Below are 24,720 nucleotides of genomic sequence, written 5' to 3' on the forward strand. Positions count from 1 at the left end.
AAAAGAACAAATATAAAACGTTAAACCATTTTAGAAAGACAAATAATACTGAATATTATACAGTTTATATGTCTTTGAAGAATCATTTTAGAAGTTTGTGCAAACAGAAGAAAAAGGACTTTGAGAATAAGATTATGGAGGATATTTCTTAAGCAGCCCAAGACAAAGATTTTAAATATTCTGGAAACTAATTAAAAAACTGTGTGGATCTTACCAACAATTAAGGCAAGAAATATCAGGAGAAGAATGGCTGACCTATTTTAAGAGACTTTTAAATCCAGAGATAGAATCAGATGCTGAGTTTAACGAATATGTCAAGAATAACATTCTAGATCATAATTTTGCTAATTGGTTGAAATGTGCACAGTGTGATGACTTAATAGGAGGTGTAATAACTGAAGAAGAAATTAAACATGCATTGAAAAAATTGAAAACTGGGAAATCTCCAGGAACTGATGGTCTCCCACCTGAAATATTTAAAGAATCTTGTCATATCATAATGCCTTATTTATTAATACTTTTTAATGAAGTATTAAAGAAGGGATATTTTCCACAGGCTTGGAATAATGGGCTTAATACCACTCTCTTTAAGCAATGAAGTAGAACTGAGCCAAGTAATTATAGAGGTATCACCCTCCTAAATATTATGGGGAAAAATCTTTACATCAGTAATTAATGAAACTCTTACTCTTTGGTTTGAACTTCAAAATTGCATATCCGAATCAGAGTTTGGTTTTAGAGAGGGTCATTCCACTATTGATAATATATTTGTTCTCCATTCACTGGCACATAAATATTTAAGGAAAAAAGGAGGTAAATTTTACTGTTTGTTCATTGATTTTAAGAAAGCTTTTGATATGGTTGATAGGACAAAATTACTGTATTTAGGTTTGACACAGTGCATCCATGGAAATGTACTTAATGTACTTAAATGTATGTATAGCAACGTTAAAGCTGCTGTGAAGCTAAGTTCTTCACATTTTACTGATTTATATCCATCTCATGCGGTATTAGACAAGGATGTATGCTTTCACCGCTACTGTTTTTGATGTACATAGACGAACTAGTAAATGTTATGAAGAGTGATGACGCTCGTGGTATCTTTATTGATTGTGATATTGATGAAATATTTATGCTCTTATTTGCAGATGATGTGTCCATACTTGATTCTATTATAAATCTGGGGCGGTCGGGTAGCCTAGTGGTTAAAGTGTTCGCTCGTCACGCCGAAGACCCGGGTTCGATTCCCGACATGGGCACAATGTGTGAAGCCCATTTCTGGTGTCCCCCGCCGTGATATTGCTGGAATATTGCTAAAAGCGGCGTAAAACCATACTCACTCACTCACTATTATAAATCTGCAAAACAAAATAACTAGTTTAGAAAGATACTGCTATAAATGGGGACTAACAGTAAATATTCATAAGAGTAAAGTTATGGTATTTAAAAATGGAGGGCCTCTATCACAACATGAAAAATGGTTTATTAATGGTGAACAGCTTGAAGTGGTGTCATACTATACATATCTTGGTATTTTAATTTCATGTAGAAATATGTTTACTAAATCATGTGTTACTTTAGCTAAACAGGCAAACAAAGCTCTAGTGCCAATTAAAAGAATGATGGTTAAATATCCAGACGTAAACGTTGATACATACTTTAACATTTTTGATTGTAAAATTTTACCCATTTTGCTATATGGTGCGGAAATATGGTGTACAGAAGTAAGAAAAAGCATTGAAATTATACATACTAAATTTTGTAAATATACTTTGAAAATAGGATACAAATCTTCAAATGCTGCTGTATTAGGTGAACTTGGAAGAACGAGAATGTATGAACATGGTGTTGTCAGAATAATTAAGTATTGGATTAAACTATTAAGAATGCCTCTGGGTAAATATCCCAAACATTGCTATTTCATGCTATGTAAATATGATGAATTAGGCTATAAAAATTGGGTCTCATTTGTAAGATATACATTGTTTAGTTACGGTTTCGGTTATGTATGGTTGATGCAAGATGTCGGAGACTGTGATGTTTTTATTTATACTTTTAAGGAAAGAACAAGAGATTTGTATATGCAAGAATGGTCAGATTGTATATCTAATTCACCAAGGCTAAATTTATATTGCACTTACAAATCCTTACTACAACCTGAAAAATATCTATCATCGATTAAGACTGTAAATTTAAGAAGATCTTTAACAAAATTTAGATGTTGTTCAAATGATTTTAAAATACATAAATATAGCATGTCTAGTGACCATGGCTTTGCTGACAGTCTATGTACTTTCTGTAAAGAAGACTTAGATGATGAATACTATGCACTATTTATACGTCCAGCTTATACTAGCTTCAGGAGAAGATATTTGCCCTCGTATTACTATCAAAATCATACCCTGCACAAGTTTGTATTGTTACTCAGAACAAATGACGACAACATTTTATTTCAGTTAGCTTTTTTTTTAGATAAAATGTTTAAACTTAGAAATTCTAAAGCCAATATCAACTGAAGCGCTCTGTCATAATATGTCAAATATTATCCATGGCCAGACTATACGAAATAAATTCTGTTCTGTTCTGTTCTGTATTCAGAAATACATCAACGATTATTCACTTTAACAGTTTGTATTAGTCTTCTCCATCTGGTGTGTAACAGCTGTGCTATTGTTGTCGCACCTATCACCCTCGTTTTAATGCGTGTACAGACAATATATATACATCGGCTGAAAATGAGTTAAGTCCGTGTAAAAGTGGATAAATTAATTAAATCCCAATATTGCCTCTCGTGTGGTATAGGAACTATAATTAATTAAGTCCAGTTTATTCCTTACACTAAGGTGGTAGAATATTGGTTCATGCGGACTACCAGTATACCATAAAAAAACAGCGACATATTGGTGATGGCTACATCATGCCACTGGATGGCCAGCTACTCTGAACACTAAGAATGTCATTCTGGTCACAACCATCAAGCAGACCAGTCAAAACTAGACCTTGATGTCTTCTAAAGCGACATGTAGAAGCGTGCTGGAGATGAAGTGATTCCAGTTACAAGAATAAACCAGGAAGAGGTTTCTGGAAAGGATTATGTTTTATTGTGTCCTTTTTATGAGACTGTGTTTTATCAAATATGCGACATCGCCTTACTCCGTTTATTTAAATTTTATCATTATTGGCCCAGATTTAATAAATATAATGAAACTGTCAGCTGTAATTTTATTTACTGAATTCACTACCATGACGAAACCCAAAGGTTTGGGTTGACTGTTGATAACATTTTACCCGTTCGAATGAGAAGCAATGATACTCCAATCCCTGCCATAATCAGCCCACAGAGATGACTGCATTTGATTCTTGACACTTTGGATGTGCTGAATTTAGAAACAAACATAACATTTACGATGAGATAAAAACATATATTTATAGCAATAACTTCGTGCAACTATCGTCGCACATGCAAATATATGTGAGACTCAGAATTACAAGTGTTTGAGAATAGTTGATAGAGCTGCCTATTTTTTATATTTAACGTATATGTATATAGATTGATTTATATTAAATTTGTTATATTAACATACTGACAAATCTAATTTAGCGTTCACATGAAAAGGTTGTTTTATATCGAATGTTATATTAGGGTACTAACAGATTTAATTGGAGATACATATAGTATTAAGAGGTTGGAATTTAAATAAACTCTTGTTGTACAGCATTTAAGACAAATACACTCATACACTGTGAGATGTTATTATCAGCCCTGAACATAATAGTTCAGAAGTCCATGCTCAGCTTCACAACACAAGCTACCGATGTTACACACTAATGTTAGAGGTTGTCAAAGAAACATGGATACATTGGATACATTCGTCACCAATTATATCTCAGCATAAAATTAACCAGAAACCGATCATGTCACAATGGTCTGCAAAGCATTGTGATGCACAGTGGCGATATCCCTAAGCCATATCTCCTTTGGAAGCCAGTTTGGAATGATGAAAGGCGTTTTGCACACAACAAATGAAACGGAAAGTCGGATGAAATGTGATATGGGATGTTACCCGAAACGATCTAAGTTAAATAGAAGGATTCACCTGCACCAAACATGCCAACCTCTTTATAGGTTATCCTTCTGTGTTATATCGGGGACTTGACTTTGGTTTGGCTTATTGTCTACTGGTAACTCCTCCTTTATGTTGTTTCAAAATAGAATTTGAATCCCGTTTATGTTAATATTTTTTATTTATCATTAAAAGATTGGCTTCATAAACAAGATAAAATTCAGTAGTTTGGTTAATATTGGTTGACCCATTCGCAACTTTAGACTGCCACAAACTAGCTGATATTTCGGTAAATACATTGGCTGACCACCTGTTCATCGTTTTCACTGCCCGTCCAGAAATCGGCTAGCCCACACCCCAGCTGTTTGGCCTGTGTCTGACGCTGACGTACATCATATGTAAGCGGATCCTATACTCCCTGAAGTTGCAGTATATTCTTACTTGGACACAAATATTTGCAACTTAGGTTATCATTAAAGACACTTTCAGACATTCGTAGGAACACAATAACAAACTTACATGGAACAGACCAATTCAACGCCTGTAATCCTGTTGAAGTGTACCAGTTTAAAGGATCCCGACAATAGTCGGTACATACGTCACTCGCCAGTTTGAATGTACTCCGTGTAAAATTCGATAAATTAATTAAATCCTTCATTTGCCGCTCGTGTTGTATAGGAGCTAAAATTAGATTTAACACGAATGCGGTTTAATATCAGATAAGCCAACTTCGCGTGTCGGGCCAGCCAACGAAAACAAACTTGATTATTGTAATGGACGGGTCAAATTTCTGAAAGAGACGGTTGTGTTTTTGTGAACGAGTTCCTGTTGGTGTTGTCAGTAAAACAGACAGGTTTGTTTTTGTTTCCGATACTTAAACAGTTAACGGCATCAACGGTATGACACGATTTGAATGTTGACCACGTGGACAACACGACAGAGATCTGCTCATCCATAGGGATACGGCCGGGCCCGACTTACGTCACCATCGGTGGACATTAAACCTGTCAACAATGTGTCGACTTTGACATGGAGTATTTCAGGTCTGCACAACATTATAAACTTCATCAGCGATTTCGACATCGTCCACTTATCAGAAAATTGGTCACGTGAAAAACATAATACTGATTTTACCCTTCCAGGATATAAATGCTTTCATTTACCCAGTATTAATCTATTACAGTTTGGACGCGCCTCAGGAGGTATAATATTGTTTATAAGAGATAACATTTATAAATATATCAAATGTGTCCGGTACTTTGAAAATGCTATTTTTACACTGTTTGACAATAATTTGTTCTCATGTGAAAAACATTTATTTTGTATCTTCCCATATGTCCAACCCAAAGAATCAAGATGGAATGACGCTAAGCGTTCGAAAAATGAAATTGACCTCCTCTTAGACTCTTATATTGATTTTACAGCTAACTTTCCACCAGTTGAAACTATACTTTGTTGTGATTAAAATTCTAGAACTGGACGACTTGATGATTATACTGATGATAATTTCAGACATTTAACAGATGATGATGATTTAATAACGGAACTTGTGTCAGATGGTTTTGACAGATCTAGGTTCTCCTCTGACCAGCAAACTAACAGATTTGGAAAATCTGTAATTGGTGCGTGTCGATTATTGAAATTTGCACATTCTAAATGGTCGATGAGATACTGACAAAGAAAAAGGCGATTATATACTGAACCAAATTAAAAACTTCACAATCCTAAAATTTTAACATTTTGACCATTTATCATTGTGGGCCCTTATTGTGTACTTAAACAGTAATGACCACGTATTGTCTTCAGATAACACCCGTTTTTGTGCAGGTGAATCGATCAAAATCATGTGCACAGCACTATAGTGGCAAAAGTGGTTTTTTCACGTGCAACTGGTCACGTGGCCATAATACCGAACGTGTTTTCAGCCATACTTTTAGCAGTCATTAACAAAAAAAGGAAAATACGGCCATTTGTCATGCCACGCCTTTCAAATGTGCAACGTGAACGTGCCATCGGCATGTTGCAGACGGGAACGTCCGTAGCTGAAGTCGCAAGGACGATGGGTTGTAGTCGACGGACTGTTTATGATTTAAAGACGCGTCTACAGCAAACGGGTACCACCGCTGATCGCCCACGGCAAGGTCGACCACGTGTGATGTCACATGCAGAAACTGTTCGAAACCGTCTGAGAACTGCTCACCTTCAAGCACGACGGCCATACTGCGGGCCGATTCTGACTCAATTACACAGACGTCAACGTCAATTGTGGGCACAGCGACACTTACGATGGACACAGAGGAATTGGAATCAAGTCGTCTTCAGTGATGAATCCCGATTTAATCTTCGATTTGCTGATGGTAGGGCGAGGGTGTGGAGGCGCCGTCATGAACGTTACGCCCAGTGTTGTGTACAGGAAGTTGACAGATTTCGAGGCGGAAGTGTCATGGTGTGGGGTGCTTTCTGTGGCAATGCACGTTCCAGGCTTCTTGTCATCCGTGGCAACCTCAACGCTGCTGCTTACCGCGACCTGGTACTGGCACCAGAACTTCTGCCTTTTTATGGCAGCACATGGACCCGGTTTGATATTCCAACACGACAACGCCAGACCCCACACAGCAATTCTGACAAGGAATTTCCTTCAGAATGCGGGTGTCAACGTCATGTACTGGCCGTCAAGGTCTCCCGACCTCAATTCCATCGAACACGTCTGGGATGCTCTTGGCAGAAGTCTGCGCACTCTCCAGAACCAACTACAGAATTTGCAAGATCTTGGCACCATTTTGCAGCAACAAGGGCGTCGTCTTCCCAATCATGTGTTCACAAGCATCACAAGGTCCATGCGGAGGCGTTGTGTGGCAGTTGTCAACGCACATGGTGGCCATAAACGCTACTAAACTTGTTAGCATCAGATTCTCATGCTTGGGACTTATGATTTAAACTGTTGATGTTATTACCGAATACCGTAGGTGCTTGGAACAAATAATGGTTACCACCGTTAATTAAAATCCTTCGGACATTGATTAAAAATTACCTTCTCTGATACATTTGTCCGTTGTATATCATATATGGGATTACTTTTAAAAAATTGAAGTTTTTAATTTGACTCAGTATACATTTGTTGGACATAATGGATGTAGTGTAATTGATTGATGTGATAGTTAATATTTAAGGTGTAAGATTTCTTTCAGTCTGAAGCAGAAAGAGGAAAACCATTTTATGTCATTAATAAATACTTGAAACGAGCTTCTGAAACTCTGGGTATGTCTCAACAAGCTGAAAAATGTATGTTGATGGGTTGAATACCTTTTCTAGATTGCTAGTCCCATGCTTGCCATAAAAGGCGACAGTGCTTGTCGTAAGAGCCGACTAACGGGATCGGGTGGTCAGGCTCGCTGACTTGGTTGATGCATGTCATCGATCCCAATTGCGTGGATCGATGTTCATGATATCAATCAATGGATTGTCTGGTCCAGACCGGATTATTTACAGACCGCAGTCATATAGCTGGAATATTGCTTAGTGCGACGTAAAACAACCAACTCTCGTTAAGAAATAAACATAACATAATTTCATTGTTACAAAATACAAGCAACGGCAACTTTCGCATACATTTAGATACAGAGATAAACGTTGAGAATAGGCCTGCGTTGTGCGAACGATCCGAAATCCTTAGTCTCTCCGGAATCATTATCTTCGAACCATCAAGCAGAAACGTCAAGGATTAAAGCCTGCGTTTCTTGAGGAGACGTCGGAAAATGCCTCACACAGCCAGCAGTCAGTGGGTACCCAGTGGGGATTGGAAGGAGTCTGGGAGAAAGTTACCAATGGGAAGAGGTGAAAGACTTATCGTTCTCCATGCTGGCTGTGCTTGTCTGGATTTTCTCCCAGACTGTTACCTAGTCTTTCGAGCCAAGGACAAGGATCACAACAGAAATGAACGTCAAGGTATTTCTGGAGTGTGTGAAACATAAATTGGTCCCTGCTTTCCCTGCAAAGTCCCTTATTATCATGGACCATATCACAGTATGCAGGATCCCCGACGTATAATAGCCTTTAAAGAAGATATGGTGACGTGGCTGCAACGGATGAATATGACCGTTCCTTCAGGGCTACAAATCCACAACTCCAAGGAATCATCAAATCGAACAAACCTCAGCATGTGTATATGTTTGACAATTACATCAAAGGTCCCCTTACCACTGTCCAAATTGGTTGGGTATCGTCAAATGTGACTTTGGACGATTAAACACAACGTTTAAATTGCTGGTTGTTGTAAAGCTGGTAAATAAATCCCTTGTTCGGGTGACAGTGGAGATATGGCAGCGAGAGAGTCAGGATACTGGTCACGTGATCGACTTCAGCATGCAAGAGTCCCACCAAAAGTTGTGTCCATCAGCAGTGTCAATTTATCCCGACGACGAGGGCTGTGACATGAGCGAGTCAGATTGCGATTAAAATCATCACGAGACGACCCTCAAAAGCTGTACCCTGTACCGTTGTCTAGCACACGCAGTGCGTGTTTATGCTGTTCCTCCTACCGTTGTGCTCCCCTCCGTTCAAGATGTCAACTTGTAGACATAACATGATAGTTTCTTCAACTTTTCCAGTGATGGGAATTAATTACAGATCTTGTCGGGTACAGGGCACTTATTGCCGTGTACCGTATTGGCATTTAATAGACTATTCCCGATTGTGTTTTGCAATTCATTGTTCTCATTGGAAGCCAAACGGACTGAATACATTAATTGTTTCTATAAATCCTTGACAAGTGTATACATTATATGTGAAGCCGCAAAACATCCAGATAAAGGTGACATGTAAAACATCGAGCGTGGGCCGGACAAAGTCGTCGTCAGGTTATAATGACAGGTATTAACCAAAGCCCGCACACCCGCACAACCTATCACCAGTGTGGGCCGTACCAAAGCGTAAAATACATGACCCATTCTGACTCAGGATCCTCAGTGGAGAGCATACTTCATGCCGATGCGAGTAGGGACAAACGTCGCATTCCGTTTTTGTAACGACGCGTCAGGCATTCACCACATCTACCGAGCAGAGTTAATGCTGATCTTCAGACAAAGAACATGGGGCGAATCCTGGTAGAGTTTTGGGGCGCAACAAAACTATTTCTATCGTCCATTTTGTCGCCGTCAGTGTCAAAATGTACCGTTGTACCGTTCACAAATGAATAAGCGAATGAGTGTTCTGACGTTCAACGCAGTCAGTATTTCGGCCTGAAATGAATTAACTCCAACCAGCAGTTCAATCCTCTCCAGTCCGAAGAAGATCCGGGGTAGAATAGGTCTTCAACCCATGCTTGCCATAAGAGGCGACTAACGCAATCGGGTGGTTAGGCTCACTGACTTGGTTGATGCATGTCATCAATCCCAACTGCGTGGATCGATGCTCATCACTGGATTGTCTGGTCCAGAATCGATTATTTTCAGACCGCCGTCATATAGCTGGAATATTGCCGAGTGCGGTGTAAAACCAACCAATCAATCCACTCCCCTATCCACTCTGGCAGGGCAAGATCAACCAGGTCACATTGAAACCATTGATCCGATTCAATGACAGCAAGGGTTACTGGGAATCTTTGCAAAAGGCGACGGCGAATAATTCTTGGAGAGATTCTAAAACATATTTGGAAAAACAATTTGACCGCAGTGTGGCTGGAATCACAACCTTCACTAACAGAAATATCCCCGAGGAAGTTCCGGGTCAGGAAACGTCTCTCGTCACTCATGCTTGTTGTAGCATAAGATTAGCCCTCAGCCACTGGTTTGCCTGGGCAAGAATGTATTATTTGTAGTTGTAGGCCGATGTGATTTAACCGACTACGGTGTAAGGCAACAATCTGCTCATTAACCATTGTAACCAGTTCACCTGCACATTGTATTTGACTAACGGATTTATCTACAGTGCAGTACATGTCCGTCTGAAAATATTTTCACGAAACCAGCACAAAGTTTGCAAGTATTTGAAGTATATTCGAAACTGTTCCAATGAATGTTTTTTCTTATGGGCTGTACTTCATGATTTGGGGCGCCGAAGGTGATGTGTGAGGGTTATGTTTAGAATGTTAATGTTCGTGTGGATGGTCTGCCATGTGTCCACATGTGTCCGCTTTCTGTTGAGTTTTGTTGTCCATAATTTTTGGCAGGGTAAATAAGGCTTCGAGCCAAAAGGCTTGAAGCCCTATTGAATGCGTTCTTGTATGTCTTTTGAGTGTATGTGCATTGAACTGCCAACGGTGGTTCTGCCACTGATGGGGGTTCGGAGTGTATTGGCGAGTGGTTGGGAGGGGAATGTGGTCTCAAACACTGTCGCATATGTCGACATGTTTGTGGTCTGTTTAGGCCTTTTGATTGGTTTGGTTTGTTGTTTAACGCCGCACTCGGCAATATTACAGCTATATGACGGCGGTCTAAATAATCGAGTCTGGACCAGACAATCCAGTGATTGATATCATGAGCATCGATCCACCCAATTTGGGATCCATGACATGTGTCAACCAAGTCAGCGAGCCTGACCACTCTATCCCGTTAGTCGCCTTTTACGATAAGCATGGGTTGCTGAAGACCTATTCTACCCCGGATTTTCACGGGTCTTTGGCCTTTTGAAGCAGAGAGCACATTCGTAGACAGAAAAATGTTTCCTATAGTGGTGTTGTGGTTACAGTTGAAAATGCCAATTCAAAATGCGTGGTGGTTTCTCTTGAGCATGATGTCTTGTTGTATATTAGTTGGCGGTATACTTGATACTTTAGGTTTTAGTTTAGTTTGTTTACTGTTTCAGCGGTGGCTGGCGAGGGGCGATGCGTTTGCTTTGTTATTTAACACCACTCACAGCCTGACGGCAATCGTAACGTCTTTCGGTATGACGCGGGAGGGGACAGAACCCACGTCCTTCCACTCTCCGGGAGACACGATACCACTATACCACGCAGACGGTATACCATCAATACAGCATTCGTCCGGGTAAATGAAACAAACTAACCGTTCACCTGATTTATTGGATGTTTCTGAATCGACTCAACAGATACAAGGTTGTAAATACAAATATCAGCAGCACAACGCCAGATGTCCCAAGCACTGCCAGTTTAACGTTGCGTGTGAAGATCTTCGACTCCCATTGGTGGACGACCGTTAGGCGGCGAGGGCCATCGTGGTTTGCATTCTTTTCTCCTATTGGCATCTTGCCAAATATAGGTCTCCGGCGATCTTCGGGCCGGGGCCTGCGGACATCTTCGGGCCGGGGCCTGCGGACATCTTCGGGCAGGGCCCCGTGGACATCTTCGGGCAGGGGCCTGCGGACATCTTCGGGCAGGGGCCTGCGGACATCTTCGGGCTTCGGTTTCAAATCCGTCTCCGCATCAGTGTGCACGAACGTTGAGTCTTGAAGGACGTAGAACTCGGCTGCTACCATCTGCAGTTCACCTGAAGATGGAAGTGAATAAGGCCAGGATGAACAAAGCCAAGACGTTTCTTTGTCGCCCATTTATCAATGCAGGTGGTCGAGAATTATCAATCAAGTCAGCGAGCCTGACCACCCGGTCGCCTCTTACGACAAGCATGGGTTGCAGACCAATTCTAACCCGAATCTTCACTGGTATTTAATACAACTGGGTCGAGCTGCATGCAATATATATCGTCCATAATTCCATGAACAAATAACACTGCTGAGTACTATTTCTTTACATATGTTTTGATAATACTACTCAGGTTATAAAACTAAAGACAATTAAGACGTTAATATATACTCGACAACAAAAGTTCCTGCGACACCAATATTTTAGTGTATTTTTCAAACAAGTTTAGTTTTCAATATTGTAGTACATGTGTGGAATCAAGTCACAAAAATGCAACTGCTACAGAAAAGAATGCATATCATGCAATAGTTGACTTTTATGCAAGCCCCATGCATTTCACTACCCAAGAATGGGCATAAAAACATGTGCGTTAACGGGATTCCATATGCATTGTTTAGCATGGTGCTGACAGCCACTCAGAAAAACAACAAAATTACGCAATTTTTCAACATTACGAAATGCCACGCCTGTACGAAAATGAGCGTCTGCGAACCATTGGTATGCTTGAAGCAGGATCGAGTCAACGTGATATTGCAAGACAATTTAACGTCCACAGAAACACCATTTGGTGGCATCGTTGGCAACAGACGAATGCAGTCAGAGACCATCCTCGGAGTGGATAATAATCGACATGCCAACTGGATTCGAATTACACCTACGAAATCGATTCCAGCCAGCAACAGTGACTGCAAGAAGCATCCCTGGCCTTCGTCGAATATCTTCACAAACCGTACGTCGTCGCCTCAGATGTGCAGGGATTGTCGCCAGAAGACTTGCCAGACGTCCCATTTTGACAGGAAACCACCGTCAAGCAATTCTACAGTGGTGCAGACAGCATCTCCGCTGGTCGGCCATGCAATGGCGACAAGTTCTTTTCACTGAAGAGTCGTTTTCACCTCAGCCACAGCGATGGACTGATTCGAGTGTGCCGACGTCGATGTGAACGTTACGTCAATCATTGTGTCATGGCAGAAGATCGGTTCGGGGTCGGCAGCGTTATGGTATGGGGTGGGATTACAGCAAGACAGAGGACCCGTTTGATAGTGGTAGAGGGAAATCTCAATGGACAGCGCTACTGCGGCGAAGATGTGTTGCTTGCATCGCAACCAGAGGCGGACAAACGCTGTTGATTTGTAAATTGACACGTTCGTGTTTTTTATGAAATCACGCATTTTCTAAAGTCAGTATGGCAAATTAAACCATTTGAACACTTACAGGAGTCTCATCTGTTGCAAACCGAAATTGTTTCACATATGGTAAAAAACATAACTTTGCACTAAATCTTATTCAATGTCACAGGAACGTTTGTTCAGTATATTTTCATGTTCATTCCTATTGTTTTGGCCAGCACGTACGTGCAGTGAAGACTGAACACACAAATATCCCCTGAAATATTCATGAGCCACAAAGTTTGTGTTCAGAAAAGCTTGCCATGCAATATACGGCGCGTGTTCAAAACATTTATCTGCATCCAGTTGGGGTACATGCGCAATTAGGTCAATACTGCTTCCATTTAATGCCTTTAATTTATTCTGGCATCTGTTGTAACCGATTATAAAAGCCACCTGTTCCACTACTTGACGAGAATCGATGCACGATATAAGACCAGCCATATCTACGTTGTGGTCAAACTTGCAGTACGAAATGTGAAACCAGTGAAAGACTTACCCTGGGGGTTTAAGTCCGATCCTTCTATCTCCGTGTCTCCGGTTGTGGCGTGCACAAACTTGGGAGGTTCAGCGTCACGCTTAAGTCGGGGGAGGTTAGAATCCTCAACTTCACACGTTGACTGGAGATGACGATACAATTAGTTAAATAAACTTACTCATCAACTCCCACGCATTTTCATTTCGGATAACGATCTCACGATCACTCTACTGGAAGTCTTACGTATTATGTATCAAAAATATTTGTTATTCCAATACATCGCAAGAAAATACAACGGGGACCTATCTGTTGGACTTACTGCCATGAAAAACGACTAGAACCCGAATGGTTCGGCTAACACTTCGACAACTTAAGACGCGACTGGCAATGTAGAAAAATAGGAAAATATCAAGTGTTCTTTATGGTGAATTCTTTTCGCCTGGATCCCGGAAATTTCGCCTTCAACATCACGAAAACACCTAATAAGAGCTACAGACCAATGCAAACATAACAAAAAAGGAAAAGTATCTGTCATGTCAATACAGTCTCCATGGTCCCAACGTGCACCTACCCCAATACAGTCTTCTTTGCAGGTCACGAAGCTACACTTAAATCCCACACTCTTCTTTGGGTGCAGACGGAAGACACGGAACGGCGGGCTGACCCCGACCATCTTTATCATCTGGAAACCTTTCTTCCGATCAAACGGGAACCCTGTACCACATCTGCAGACAACCAGGGCATGCCACACATAAGTTATAAGGCAGAACACTATGAGAAAGATGCACATAATTGACGGTTACTGCTGTGATAGTATTAAAGCATGGGTTGCTGAAGATCTAACGGGTCCATGCATGTCATCTTATCCTAATTGCGTAGATCGATGTTCATGATACCACTATATTGTCCGGTCCAAATTCGGTTATTTATAGACCACAGTCAGAGCTGAAGGGGAGCTGGCATTTTATCGAAAAAGAATTGTCACCGAAAAGCCTTGAAAAATAATAATTACACTTCAGAGTGCTGAGAAGTAAAGAAATTGCCTACCACAAATTACATTGCTGCAACGTGTTTCTTTTTTAAGAAATCAGGCTTATATATTTAAATAAAACAAAGAACCTGTTGCTGAAAAATATCGAATCGATAAAAAATCCAGCCACCTCGCCTCTGACGACAGGCATTGCCGCCCCTTACCGTAAACAGATTGCTGAAGACCTATTCTAACCCACATCTTCAATGACCGACATATCTGTCCTTTCGACTTACCCATCAGCTAATATGGCGGAAGACTGCCTCTCATCAGGCGTGACGACGTCACATCGCACTGGCATGAATCCAAGATCCTTCTCTTCCTTCGAAGCTAAGGGATGTCCATTAATGATGGAACTCGCATATTGAATGGTACATTAACAGTATTGCAAATGACATGGTATTATTGCTATTCCGTGCCTCTTCAACCTAATCTACAAAACGCATGCCATGACAGATTAAATATGAAAGAATCGTTTGTTCTTAACGTCTAGTATATTATGGATTGTTGCTCCTCACGAAGAAACTTACATTATCAGCCTGACAAGTTTTATATGCAACTGACCAGACAATCCAAAAAATCAAAGTCATATTTGAACACTATTTGATATGTGCAACGTGTAATCGAACAACTTCATCCCAACAGTTAATTCAGACATACCAGATGCTTTTCACCAAATGATATTCAACTCACGTGACATGGTGACCTTTAACCTGACAATTAGGCCAACCTCGGCCGACTTCAGCTTCTGGCCTTCCATGCCGACGAGTTCGACAGTGTAATTGGAGTTGCTGACCATGCCCTCATGGGTGTCCACTACTTTCGGGGGATGCTTCCTGCAAGAGGCAACACGTACTTAGAGGTTATCACACTTGTGTTTGGGGATGGTAAATATCCTGTATTAGGAATAAACATTGTATTGAGGGAGCCTCTGCGAGCTAAACAGTGTATTCCTGATACAGGATATTTTCCATCGCCAAACACAAAAGTGATAACCTATCATATGTCAATCTTCAATTCTGTGCTCGAAAACTTCGTCTCTCACAAACATTACAAGTTTTCCTGGAATGTGTGCATGAATATATATTACGTCAGAAGGTAAGTGATGTGTCCGTCGGACAGTGACAACAGTCAGTATAGTTCCATCTCAAACCCGTTTCTTTTAGAGAGGCGTAACAGACAAATTGCCTACACTTACATTTCGCAGCCATCAATCGCTATGTCCACTTGAGTAACTGCCCTTTATCAAGTCTATGAGGCGCCCCGTTTGTCTAGAGTGTCTGTCCTATCATAACGTCACGAAGTGCAGTCAGCTGTACACAGCGACAAAGCGAAACAAGGTAACAATTTGTACATATTTCGGTCAAATCCAACTTAATTTGGAGTAAGATATGGAAACTGATTCTGCTGCTGTCGCAAGGCTCGTGTCCTCGTTTAATAGTTTCGCGATTTATATCTCCAAAGTTGACCAAAAAAAAGTAAAGTGCCTTAGCTACGTCAGTTAGATACTGATATTCTGTATATCATACTATTCTTTTGATAATGATAGCAATTATTCAGATTCTATCGCCGAATGACATGGACAACGAAATGTTTGTAAAACACGTCGTCCATACTAGACATTTGATATTTGCATCTATCCGCATATGACCCCAACGGATATCGTTTTTATCCGTTGGCTTTATCCTGCCGAGAAACCTACCCATTATGAGATAATTATCAAGTGGTAGACTTTCCTGGAATCGTAAATATGAATTGCATTCGTGAATTACATGAAACACGCGATGTGTTCATACAAAACCGGAAGTCGGAAGGTCGCCATTTCCTCGCTGGACAGTAAAACTTGTGATGTCATCGATACAACTCCTAAAATCGCCCAATGAAGCTAAATTTTGACACAAAACTGCGTTGTATAAATTAATGTGTTCACGCTGAAAAGAACCCTTTTTTACTCTTCTCTACTGCACCAGAAGACACCAAAAGTAAAGTATTGTATGTTGTTGAACGCCGCACTCAGCAAAATTCCAGCTATATGACGGCGATCTGTAATTAATCGGGTCTGGACCAGAAAATCCAGTGATTGACATGAACATCGGTCTACACAATTGGGACACACCATGCATCAACCAATTCAGCGAGTCTGACCACCCAATCCCGTTAGTAGTCTTACGGCAAACATGGGTTGCTGAAGACCTATTCCACCTCGAACTTTCATTGGTTAAAAGTTAATATTGAAATTATTCAGTGTCGTATATGAATACTAAAACGATTGTGGTATTGACCCCTTCGGTACATGACAAAAGTTAGAAAGGGGTAAAAACTTGCCTAATTCATGCTCATGTGCTCGGGTTTAATCAGTTTTTAACTGTCGAGCGAGAAAATATACTCAGTAACAAAAGTTTAGCAACACCCAAATCTTGAGCATTATTTGAAAATGTGAAAATATCTGAAACGGACTAATGCACTGACTTCACGGAGAACATATCGAACCAACACACCAAGTTACGCTGATTTTTAGTGACATCTTCATTTACACGTGCATTGCATGTGATTTTATTGACATTGGGACTCCCGTGAATCTCGTCACATGAATCGCTATAAAACCTCGATGAAACGTTAGTGGCACTCATTGTTGAAAGGAAAACACTGGACGCTACACGATTGAAATTATGGGTCGACACACAGGAATGCCTGAAAATGCCAGCCATGAAGACATGCTCCCATTGAACACGCCGGGGATATCCCTGGGAGACGTTTAAGAAAGAACCATCCTAACGTCAACAACATTCTTGACCTTGGCCTTGCCCTCCAACAAGCATGGGCAACCATCCCTCTTGGTGAGATCAGGAAGCCCATTAGAGGAATGCGTAAACGCTGTGTGGCGGTACAACAGGCCGGTGGGCGTCACACTCGCTACTGAGGGATAGCAACAGTCATGTGTGAAAATGGTCAACAAACCCCCCATGTCCTTGTGTGATTTTTCCTTATTTCTCCTATTGCTGTCACAACTGTGTCGTACATTCATGAATGTCACATTGAACAACACAATGGTCAAGATAATAAAAACCCAATTTCTGTTGAGTTTTCTTACTTTGTGTATTTCAATACGGTGTTGCTAAACTTTTGTTACTGAGTATAGTTGATACCTTCCGGTTTGGCATGGACAGCGCTTACCTCTGCGCGAAAGCAATGTTTCCATTATATTCGTTCTCATTTCTGGAAGCATATGACTTGAAACGTTCACACAGACTCATGCCCATATTATACTGAGTCAAATTAAAAACTTCACATTTTAAAAAGTAATCCCAGATATGATATACAACGGACAAATGTATCAGAAGGTAATTTTTAATCATTAATGGCCAAAGAAGGATTTTAATTAACGGTGGTAACCATAATTTGTTCCAAGCACCTACGGTATTCGGTAATAACATCAACAGTTAAAATCATAAGTCCCAAGCACGAGAATCTGATGGCACACAAGTTCAGTAGCGTTTATGGCCACCATGTGCGTTGACAACTGCCACACAACGCCTCCGCAAGGACCTTGTGATGCTTGTGAACAAATGATTGGGAAGACGCTATTGTTGCTGCAAAATGGTGCCAAGATCTTGCAAATTCTGTGGTTGGTTGTGGAGAGTGCGCAGACGTGTTCGATGGAATTGAGGTCGGGAGACCTTGACGGCCAGTACATGACGTTGACTCCCGCATACTGAAGGAAATTCCTTGTCAAAATTTCTGTGTGGGGTCTGGCAGTGTCGTGTTGGAAGATCAAACCGGGTCCATGTGCTGCCATAAAAGGCAGAAGTTCTGGTGCCAGTACCTGGTCGCGGTAAGCAGCAGCGTTGAGGTTGCCAAGAATGACAAGAAGCCTGGAACGTGCATTGCCACAGAAATCACCCCACACCATGACACTTCCGCCTCGAAATCTGTCAACTTCCTGTACACAACACTTGGCGTAACGTTCATGACGGCGCCTCCACACCCTCGCCCTACCATCAGCAAATCGAAGATTAAATCGGGATTCATCACTGAAGACTCGATTCCAATTCCTCTGTGTCCATCGTAAGTGTCGCTGTGCCCACAATTGACGTTGACGTCTGTGTAATTGAGTCAGAATCGGCCCACAGTATGGCCGTCGTGCTTGAGGGTGAGTAGTTCTCAGACGGTTTCCAACAGTTTGCGCACTCAGTCTACCCCTAAACAGTTCATGTCTTGTTGATGTAGCCGTCAAAAAGCGGTTACGGAGGTGACGTAAGACAATCTGACGATCCTCTGCATGTGACATCACACGTGGTCGACCTTGCCGTGGGCGATCAGCGGTGGTACCCGTTTGCTGTAGACGCGTCTGTAAATCATAAACAGTCCGTCGACTACAACCCATCGTCCATGCGACTTCAGCTACGGACGTTCCCGTCTGCAACATGCCGATGGCACGTTCACGTTGCACATTTGAAAGGCGTGGCATGACAAATGGCCGTAAAGACTTTTGTTTTCTTGTGTTTTTCTTTTTTGTTAATGACTGCTAAAAGTATGGCTGAAAACACGTGCGGTATTATGGTCACGTGACCAGTTGCACGTGAAAAACCACTTTTGCCACTATAGTGCTGTGCACATGATTTTGATCGATTCACCTGCACAAAAACGGGTGTTATACGTGGCCACTACTGTTTAAATACACAATACGGGCCCACAATGATAACTGGTCAAAATGTTAAAATTTTAGGATTGTGAAGTTTTTAATTTGGTTCAGTATATTTCAAAGCTACTCACACGTCAATAAGAGGGACGCTTTCCTCTTTCTCTTCCTTGTAAGTCTCGAAGTTGCATTCCATCAGAAACTTCTCATCTTCATCACTCTCGAAGACTGGGCTTCCACGACGAGACAGGACCTCGATACTATAGATATGTCGGTGAGGCATTTTCTAGAAATACAGGAAATGCCGTGATTGTGTACTATGGATAAATCAGTCTAAAAGAATATTATCGTTTTCAGCTCACCTGACTGAAAGTCAAGTGAGATTACGTCGTTGCCTTTTTGTCCGTCTTGCGTCTCAAACCTAAAGACCAATGAAGCTGAAATTCCACATGCGTCTTCCGAACAATGCTGTATTTACGAGGTTCGTATCTGAGTTACCAAAGTAGGCATTGTGGGGGAAAAAGGGTATTTATGGCAATTAAAGTCATAGCCGTCATATTTTTGGCATTTGTATCATTTTAAAACACGTCCCATTTATGGCGATATTTTAAGTTTTGACCTTGTTTTGACATGCTCTTACATATTTCAAATAAACCATTCTATTTTAGTTTTTTTAAATATCCATGGCGAAAGCAACTTTTTCTTTGTTGATGTTCTCGGTTGACTACACATCCGGATCTTTATTTTAATGACGGAACTTTCGTAAAAAACGTCTTACAAAGTGATAATATGGACATTTTGATGTAAATTTTAATATATACAAGTATAATTTTTTTCAGTATTTGGTGGTTAGGGATTTCATGTCAGAACTAAATTTGTTATATACATGCAATATTGACATCAACCAAGAAAGTGCGTAAAAAAATAAAATGAGTATGGTTTTACGCCGCTTTTGGCAATATTCCAGCAACTAGACGGCTCGATATCTGACTAACCATGAGCAAATCTTTTCTGAAAAAATGTCCTCGTATCGTATATCGTGCATTATTACCTCTCCATTGATATCCGAGGTATCGTATGGGCAAATCGACCGGGACAGAAAGACGACTTGTGTACATTGCAAAATATCAAGAAAGGTGTCACAATCAGTTCGTAAAATGTACTTAAAACGTTGTGTAGCATCAACTCTCAAATTCGAAAACGGCGACATTATTTTTCATCCCGAGGCAAGAAGTCCAGTTTCCAAGCTTAACTAGGATGGAATTATGGAGTTACAATTTGGCTGGACTAACGAGCCTATGCATAGTCCAATCAAAATCCCGTGACGAAATCGACATCCGGTTCATAAACATGGCAACCGCCGTGCCGAATTAGTTCAATGCCGGATTTGCAGAGCATGTGTATCGTCAACTGGGCGCCGACAGATATTCTCTAAATCTTTTAAAGTTTAAATCAAGGTGCTTTAGTGATTTGATGCACTTCGCGAGGATTTTGTTTTGTTTGTTCCCTAACAATGACGGCTGCCTGTAAATAAACGAGTCTGGACCGGACAATCCAGTGATTGGCATCATGAGCATCGATCAACGCAAGTGGGATACGATGACATGCATTATCCAAGTCCGAGCCTGACCACCCGATCCCGTCAGTCACCTCTTACGACAAGCATAGTCGCCTATTAGGGCAAGCACGGGTTGCTGAAGACCTATTCAATCCCGGATCTTAATGGTTCTTCGCGAGGTCAAACCCGTTTTATAACAAAAAAGATCTTTATTATCGTCTTAACTGGGAGCCGTAATTTACTATGAAGCAAATGCAAGATATATGAGAGGTGGAATCTGATCAGTATGGGGATAAAGTAGGGACAATTCGTAATAGCAACTGGTGGCGCTGGAATCTAGCCCAGAAATTCCAGCCTAGTTTGGCAAGTGTGGAACTGGACTTAAGTAGTCAGTGAACTCCCTTGCCTGGGGAAGATGCATATTTTAGCACTATCAATCATACGTACCGTCATGACGCATTTGTCGCCCCTTCCGGTAAATGCGACATCGAGGCTCCACGTCGCCTTGGCAACATCTTGTTTGAACGCACAGCTCTTGCCATTGCGCATGAATGCCGAGACGCGGATGCTGTCCCCGAAGTAGTTTATCTTGGCGGTGTTGTCCTTCAGTCTCCCGCACGTTATGTTAACTAGAACAGTAGGCCCGAGAAGATCCGGGTTTGAATTGGTCTTCAATTGGCAACCCATGCTTACCATAAGAGGCGACTAACTCGCTGACTTGGTGCTTGTCATCGTATCCCAATTGCGTGGGTCGATGATCAGGTTGTCAATCACTGGATTGTCTGGCCCAGACTCCATTGACAGACCGCTGTCATATAGCCGAGTGCGGCGATAAACGACAAACTCTGAACAATAAAAAAACTTCGTTGAACGCATGTCAACCAAAGGTCCATGTTTCAATTATCGGGCTGGTGCTTGGACTTCAGTGACCAGCTAACTGAAACTTTCTTTGGGACATGACTAAGATCTAAATTGATAGTTAACATGTCATAGACGACTGTTATAGAAGCCTGTTCCAGATCACATACTATCAAATTATATAATGCAAATAACTGCAGTTATCACATGTGAAACAAAGGCTATTGCATATCCACCAATCACTGCCCGACATATGCTTTAATTTTAAATTGTCTTTGTTTATCGCCGCACTCCGCAATATTCCAGCTCTATGACGTGTCCGTAAAAAATCAGACAATCCAGTAATTGACATGAGCATCCATCCACGCAATTGGAATACGTTGAAAACGTAGTAGTCGAGCCCGATCACCCGATCCCGTTTGTCACTTCTTACAAGCATGGGTTGCTGAAGATATACTAACCCGGATCTTAATGGGTCACATATGTAACAATGCTTCCTGTTATGTGAACGAGTCGCAATAAGTACGCGATAACACTTCATGGATATGAAATTCTGTCGACTGAAAATATTCAAGTTTAAAATATTCAACATTTCGCGCGTTAATACCATAAAACAAAGCTGCGCTGCTGCGACTAAATTCGTTTGCGCAGTCGCGCGCAGCAGTTTTGAAGTATTCCAGCCATATGTCACGGTCATCAGTAAACAATCTAGTCTGGACCAGGCGATTCAGTTTCTGAAAAGCATGCCCAAATATCCACAACGTTGGGTTGTGATGACAGAGCAATGTCAATCCTCGCTAACCCATTCCCATTTTTTGTCAGCTCACGAGCACGGGGCATTGGGGACCATTCCTGGCCCAGGTTCCGTACTGGGTTTCGACAACGAGCAATGGCGAGTGTCACCTGGTGAAGCACATGGGTAATGATGTACTACTTACCCTGGCCGGGCTCCAGACGCTGACAGGACAAGGAGCCAAATCCAACCTGAAATAGAAATATCAATTTGCCGGTTTACGCCAATTTTTTTATCCAAATTGGAAAAGTCACATAGACAAAGTTATTAATGAATACAGTTGTATTAGAGTCAATGTGTTCCCGTACTCACCGACAGAAGAAGGAAAATAACCGACCTCATTGTTTGACAGTCCAAGGTCACCCTGAAAATATAAAACAGTTAATGTCACCGATAGGCCCGATTTAATTTTCTAACGCCGCACTCAGCAATATTACAACTGTATGGCGGCGGTCTGTAAATAATAGAGTCTGGACCAGAAAATCCAGTGACTGACATTAGCATCAATAAGGGTACGATGAATTGAAACAGCACGAATCTTCACGGAAAAGGCGTGCACGCTAGTACGTATTTTGGGTCAACTTTTTTAAATAGCAGATTTACGTTTTAATGGTCATCTGTACTGTTTTGCGTCACAATATTTGTCACGGTTGTCCGTAAACATCTAGTCTGAGCCAGGCAAACCCTTTTCTGAAAGCATGACCGACAATCCTCGCCGTCGGGTTGAAATGACAGTTAAATTTATTAAAAATAGAATTACGAGTTTGACATTTAATATAAATCGCTTGATGTGGATAAAGTGTGTGTGTAGGGGTGGGGAGGTGAGGGCACAGCAAACTATGACGAGTCCCAAGACCCCCACCCCATAATATAAACCAATGCCTTAGTAGGACGTTATGAATTCAAGAATCAGCTGCTGTATATTGATGACCATGCAGTGGATATCGGATGTTGAAAGTCGTGCAGTACAAAGCTACGATGTGACAGCAACACTATAGCTGTAACTTGTGAGTAACTTTCACTCACTCTGCTGGGAAAATACAACGCCCCTGTTGAACACAAAGTCTCTCTGGCAGTTGGGAGACTCAAGACAATTTTTACAACTCGCGTTATGAGCAACGAAAAATATCTTTCACTCTTGTATGGGCGCGTTTGTCTCACCTGTGCTGGATCAAGCCGACTGCACAACTATTTTGCGCAACAGGGGTAATACACGAGCCTTTGCAGGGATGTTCCGTTTAGGCGCTGCAATAACGTGGCCGTGAACTCTTCGGCACATTGTCCAACTATTATAAGTCCAAGTAGACTATTAAAGCGTGTGGTGGTTTTGCTACTTATGACAAATCTAGAAACTAAGCAAACCTTCATTATGGGCAAGGTGTAAATTGGCCTAGTTGCCTGAACACCTATAAAACTTTTAAAGATCAATCAAAATCCAAGTAAACTGTTACAATTTCAAGTAAAGTAGAATGTTATTGTACCTGTCATCAGAGAGTTTAGTTGATGGTCGAAGTGTGGCTGAATATTGCCGATGCGACTTTCGATATTTTCCTGTCAATCCCGTGAAGATTCCTGTTTAAGATTTGTCTTCAGCAACCCATGCTTGTCGTAAAAGGAGACCAACCGATGTCTCATCATTTCACATCTTAGTTCTCGTTACCGCTACGCAAAGATGTCCTGAGGACATCCCATTATGGGTCTACCTCTTGCTTCAATGGGACAAACATTTGAGCGAAACCATTTGAACAGCTTTGTCAAAATAGTTTTCAAAGCTTGTCTGGATTGGAAGTTGTCGGTTTGAAACTTATGCAGTCTAGCTCCTGAAAGCTGCTTTCTGATTGGCTAATGACGACTTCTTGTTAGTCATTTCAGTGGTCGGTCAAAGTTCGCGAAAGGTCGTTCTGACATGACCCGTCATGGGATGACCTCAGATCTGTGTGCAGCCGTAGCGAGAACTAAGATCTGAGTAAATGAGATTACAAACGGGAAAGGTAAGTCTGGTTTGCTGATGCAGGTAAGTGTATCCTAACTGCGTAGATAAATTCTCATTATGTCAATCACTGGATTGACTGGGCCATTATGTACAGAGCGCCGCCATATAGCTGGAATACTTTTGAGTCCGGCGTTCAACAACAAACACACTTAAACAAAACTTTCCTCTCCGTTAGAAATACCATTAACATTCATTATCGAATTTGGCAAGTGGCGGACTGAAATTGTTTTAGGCTTGTGTGCAATTTACTGCCATTTTCTGTGACTGGTGTGTTTGTTATCACCTTACATACCTATCTTGAGGTGAGGCATGGAAATTTTGAGCCTCTATTTAGTCAAGTCCAACATGGGATTGCTTTCCAATTCAACACTGTAGATAATGAAAACCTCGTACCTATCGCTCATTCCCCAAACACACATCACTCTCTGTCCCAGATTTGGGAACATCCAAACAAAAACACGGAATCACTTCATTAATCCCATTCACACTTAGAAGCATTCGCCAAAACGAAACCCATGATGTTTTTATGAAAGCTTTGTTTTGA

The 24,720-nt window shown here is 41.3% G+C and overlaps 2 protein-coding genes across 3 annotated transcripts in view; both read right to left on the minus strand.

The window, feature by feature from the left end:
* The window catches only part of LOC124132257 (carbohydrate sulfotransferase 5-like), a 47,860-nt gene extending 43,204 nt beyond the window's left edge, over window positions 1-4,656 (minus strand). Inside the window, exons 1-2 of the mRNA XM_046496099.2 lie at window positions 4,584-4,656; window positions 3,289-3,377 (exon numbers count right to left, since the gene is read on the minus strand). Of these exons, the coding sequence (XP_046352055.2) occupies window positions 3,289-3,328 (40 nt within the window). The 5' untranslated portion in view covers window positions 3,329-3,377; window positions 4,584-4,656. The remainder of the gene's footprint in view (window positions 1-3,288; window positions 3,378-4,583) is intronic.
* A 6,406-nt stretch (window positions 4,657-11,062) lies between these two features.
* Window positions 11,063-23,402, minus strand: LOC124132260. Of its 2 annotated transcripts, none has more exons than XM_046496103.2 (10): window positions 23,345-23,402; window positions 22,496-22,547; window positions 22,329-22,374; window positions 20,980-21,161; window positions 19,109-19,260; window positions 15,029-15,171; window positions 14,572-14,665; window positions 13,877-14,030; window positions 13,327-13,447; window positions 11,063-11,506 (listed from the first exon to the last, which is right to left on the minus strand). In XM_046496103.2, the coding sequence occupies exons 2-10, from the start codon at window positions 22,523-22,525 to the stop codon at window positions 11,079-11,081; spliced, it is 1,350 nt and encodes a 449-aa protein (XP_046352059.2). In that variant the 5' UTR covers window positions 22,526-22,547; window positions 23,345-23,402; the 3' UTR covers window positions 11,063-11,078. The 2 variants fall into 2 exon arrangements, with proteins under 2 accessions (XP_046352059.2, XP_046352060.2); XM_046496104.2 differs by lacking the exon at window positions 23,345-23,402 and adding an exon at window positions 23,210-23,344.
* Between the last annotated feature and the right edge of the window lie 1,318 nt (window positions 23,403-24,720).

The sequence above is a fragment of the Haliotis rufescens genome, unplaced genomic scaffold, assembly GCF_023055435.1.
Source record: "Haliotis rufescens isolate VD_foot unplaced genomic scaffold, xgHalRufe1.0.p SCAF_13, whole genome shotgun sequence".
In the NCBI taxonomy this organism is placed as follows: Eukaryota; Metazoa; Mollusca; class Gastropoda; order Lepetellida; family Haliotidae; genus Haliotis; species Haliotis rufescens.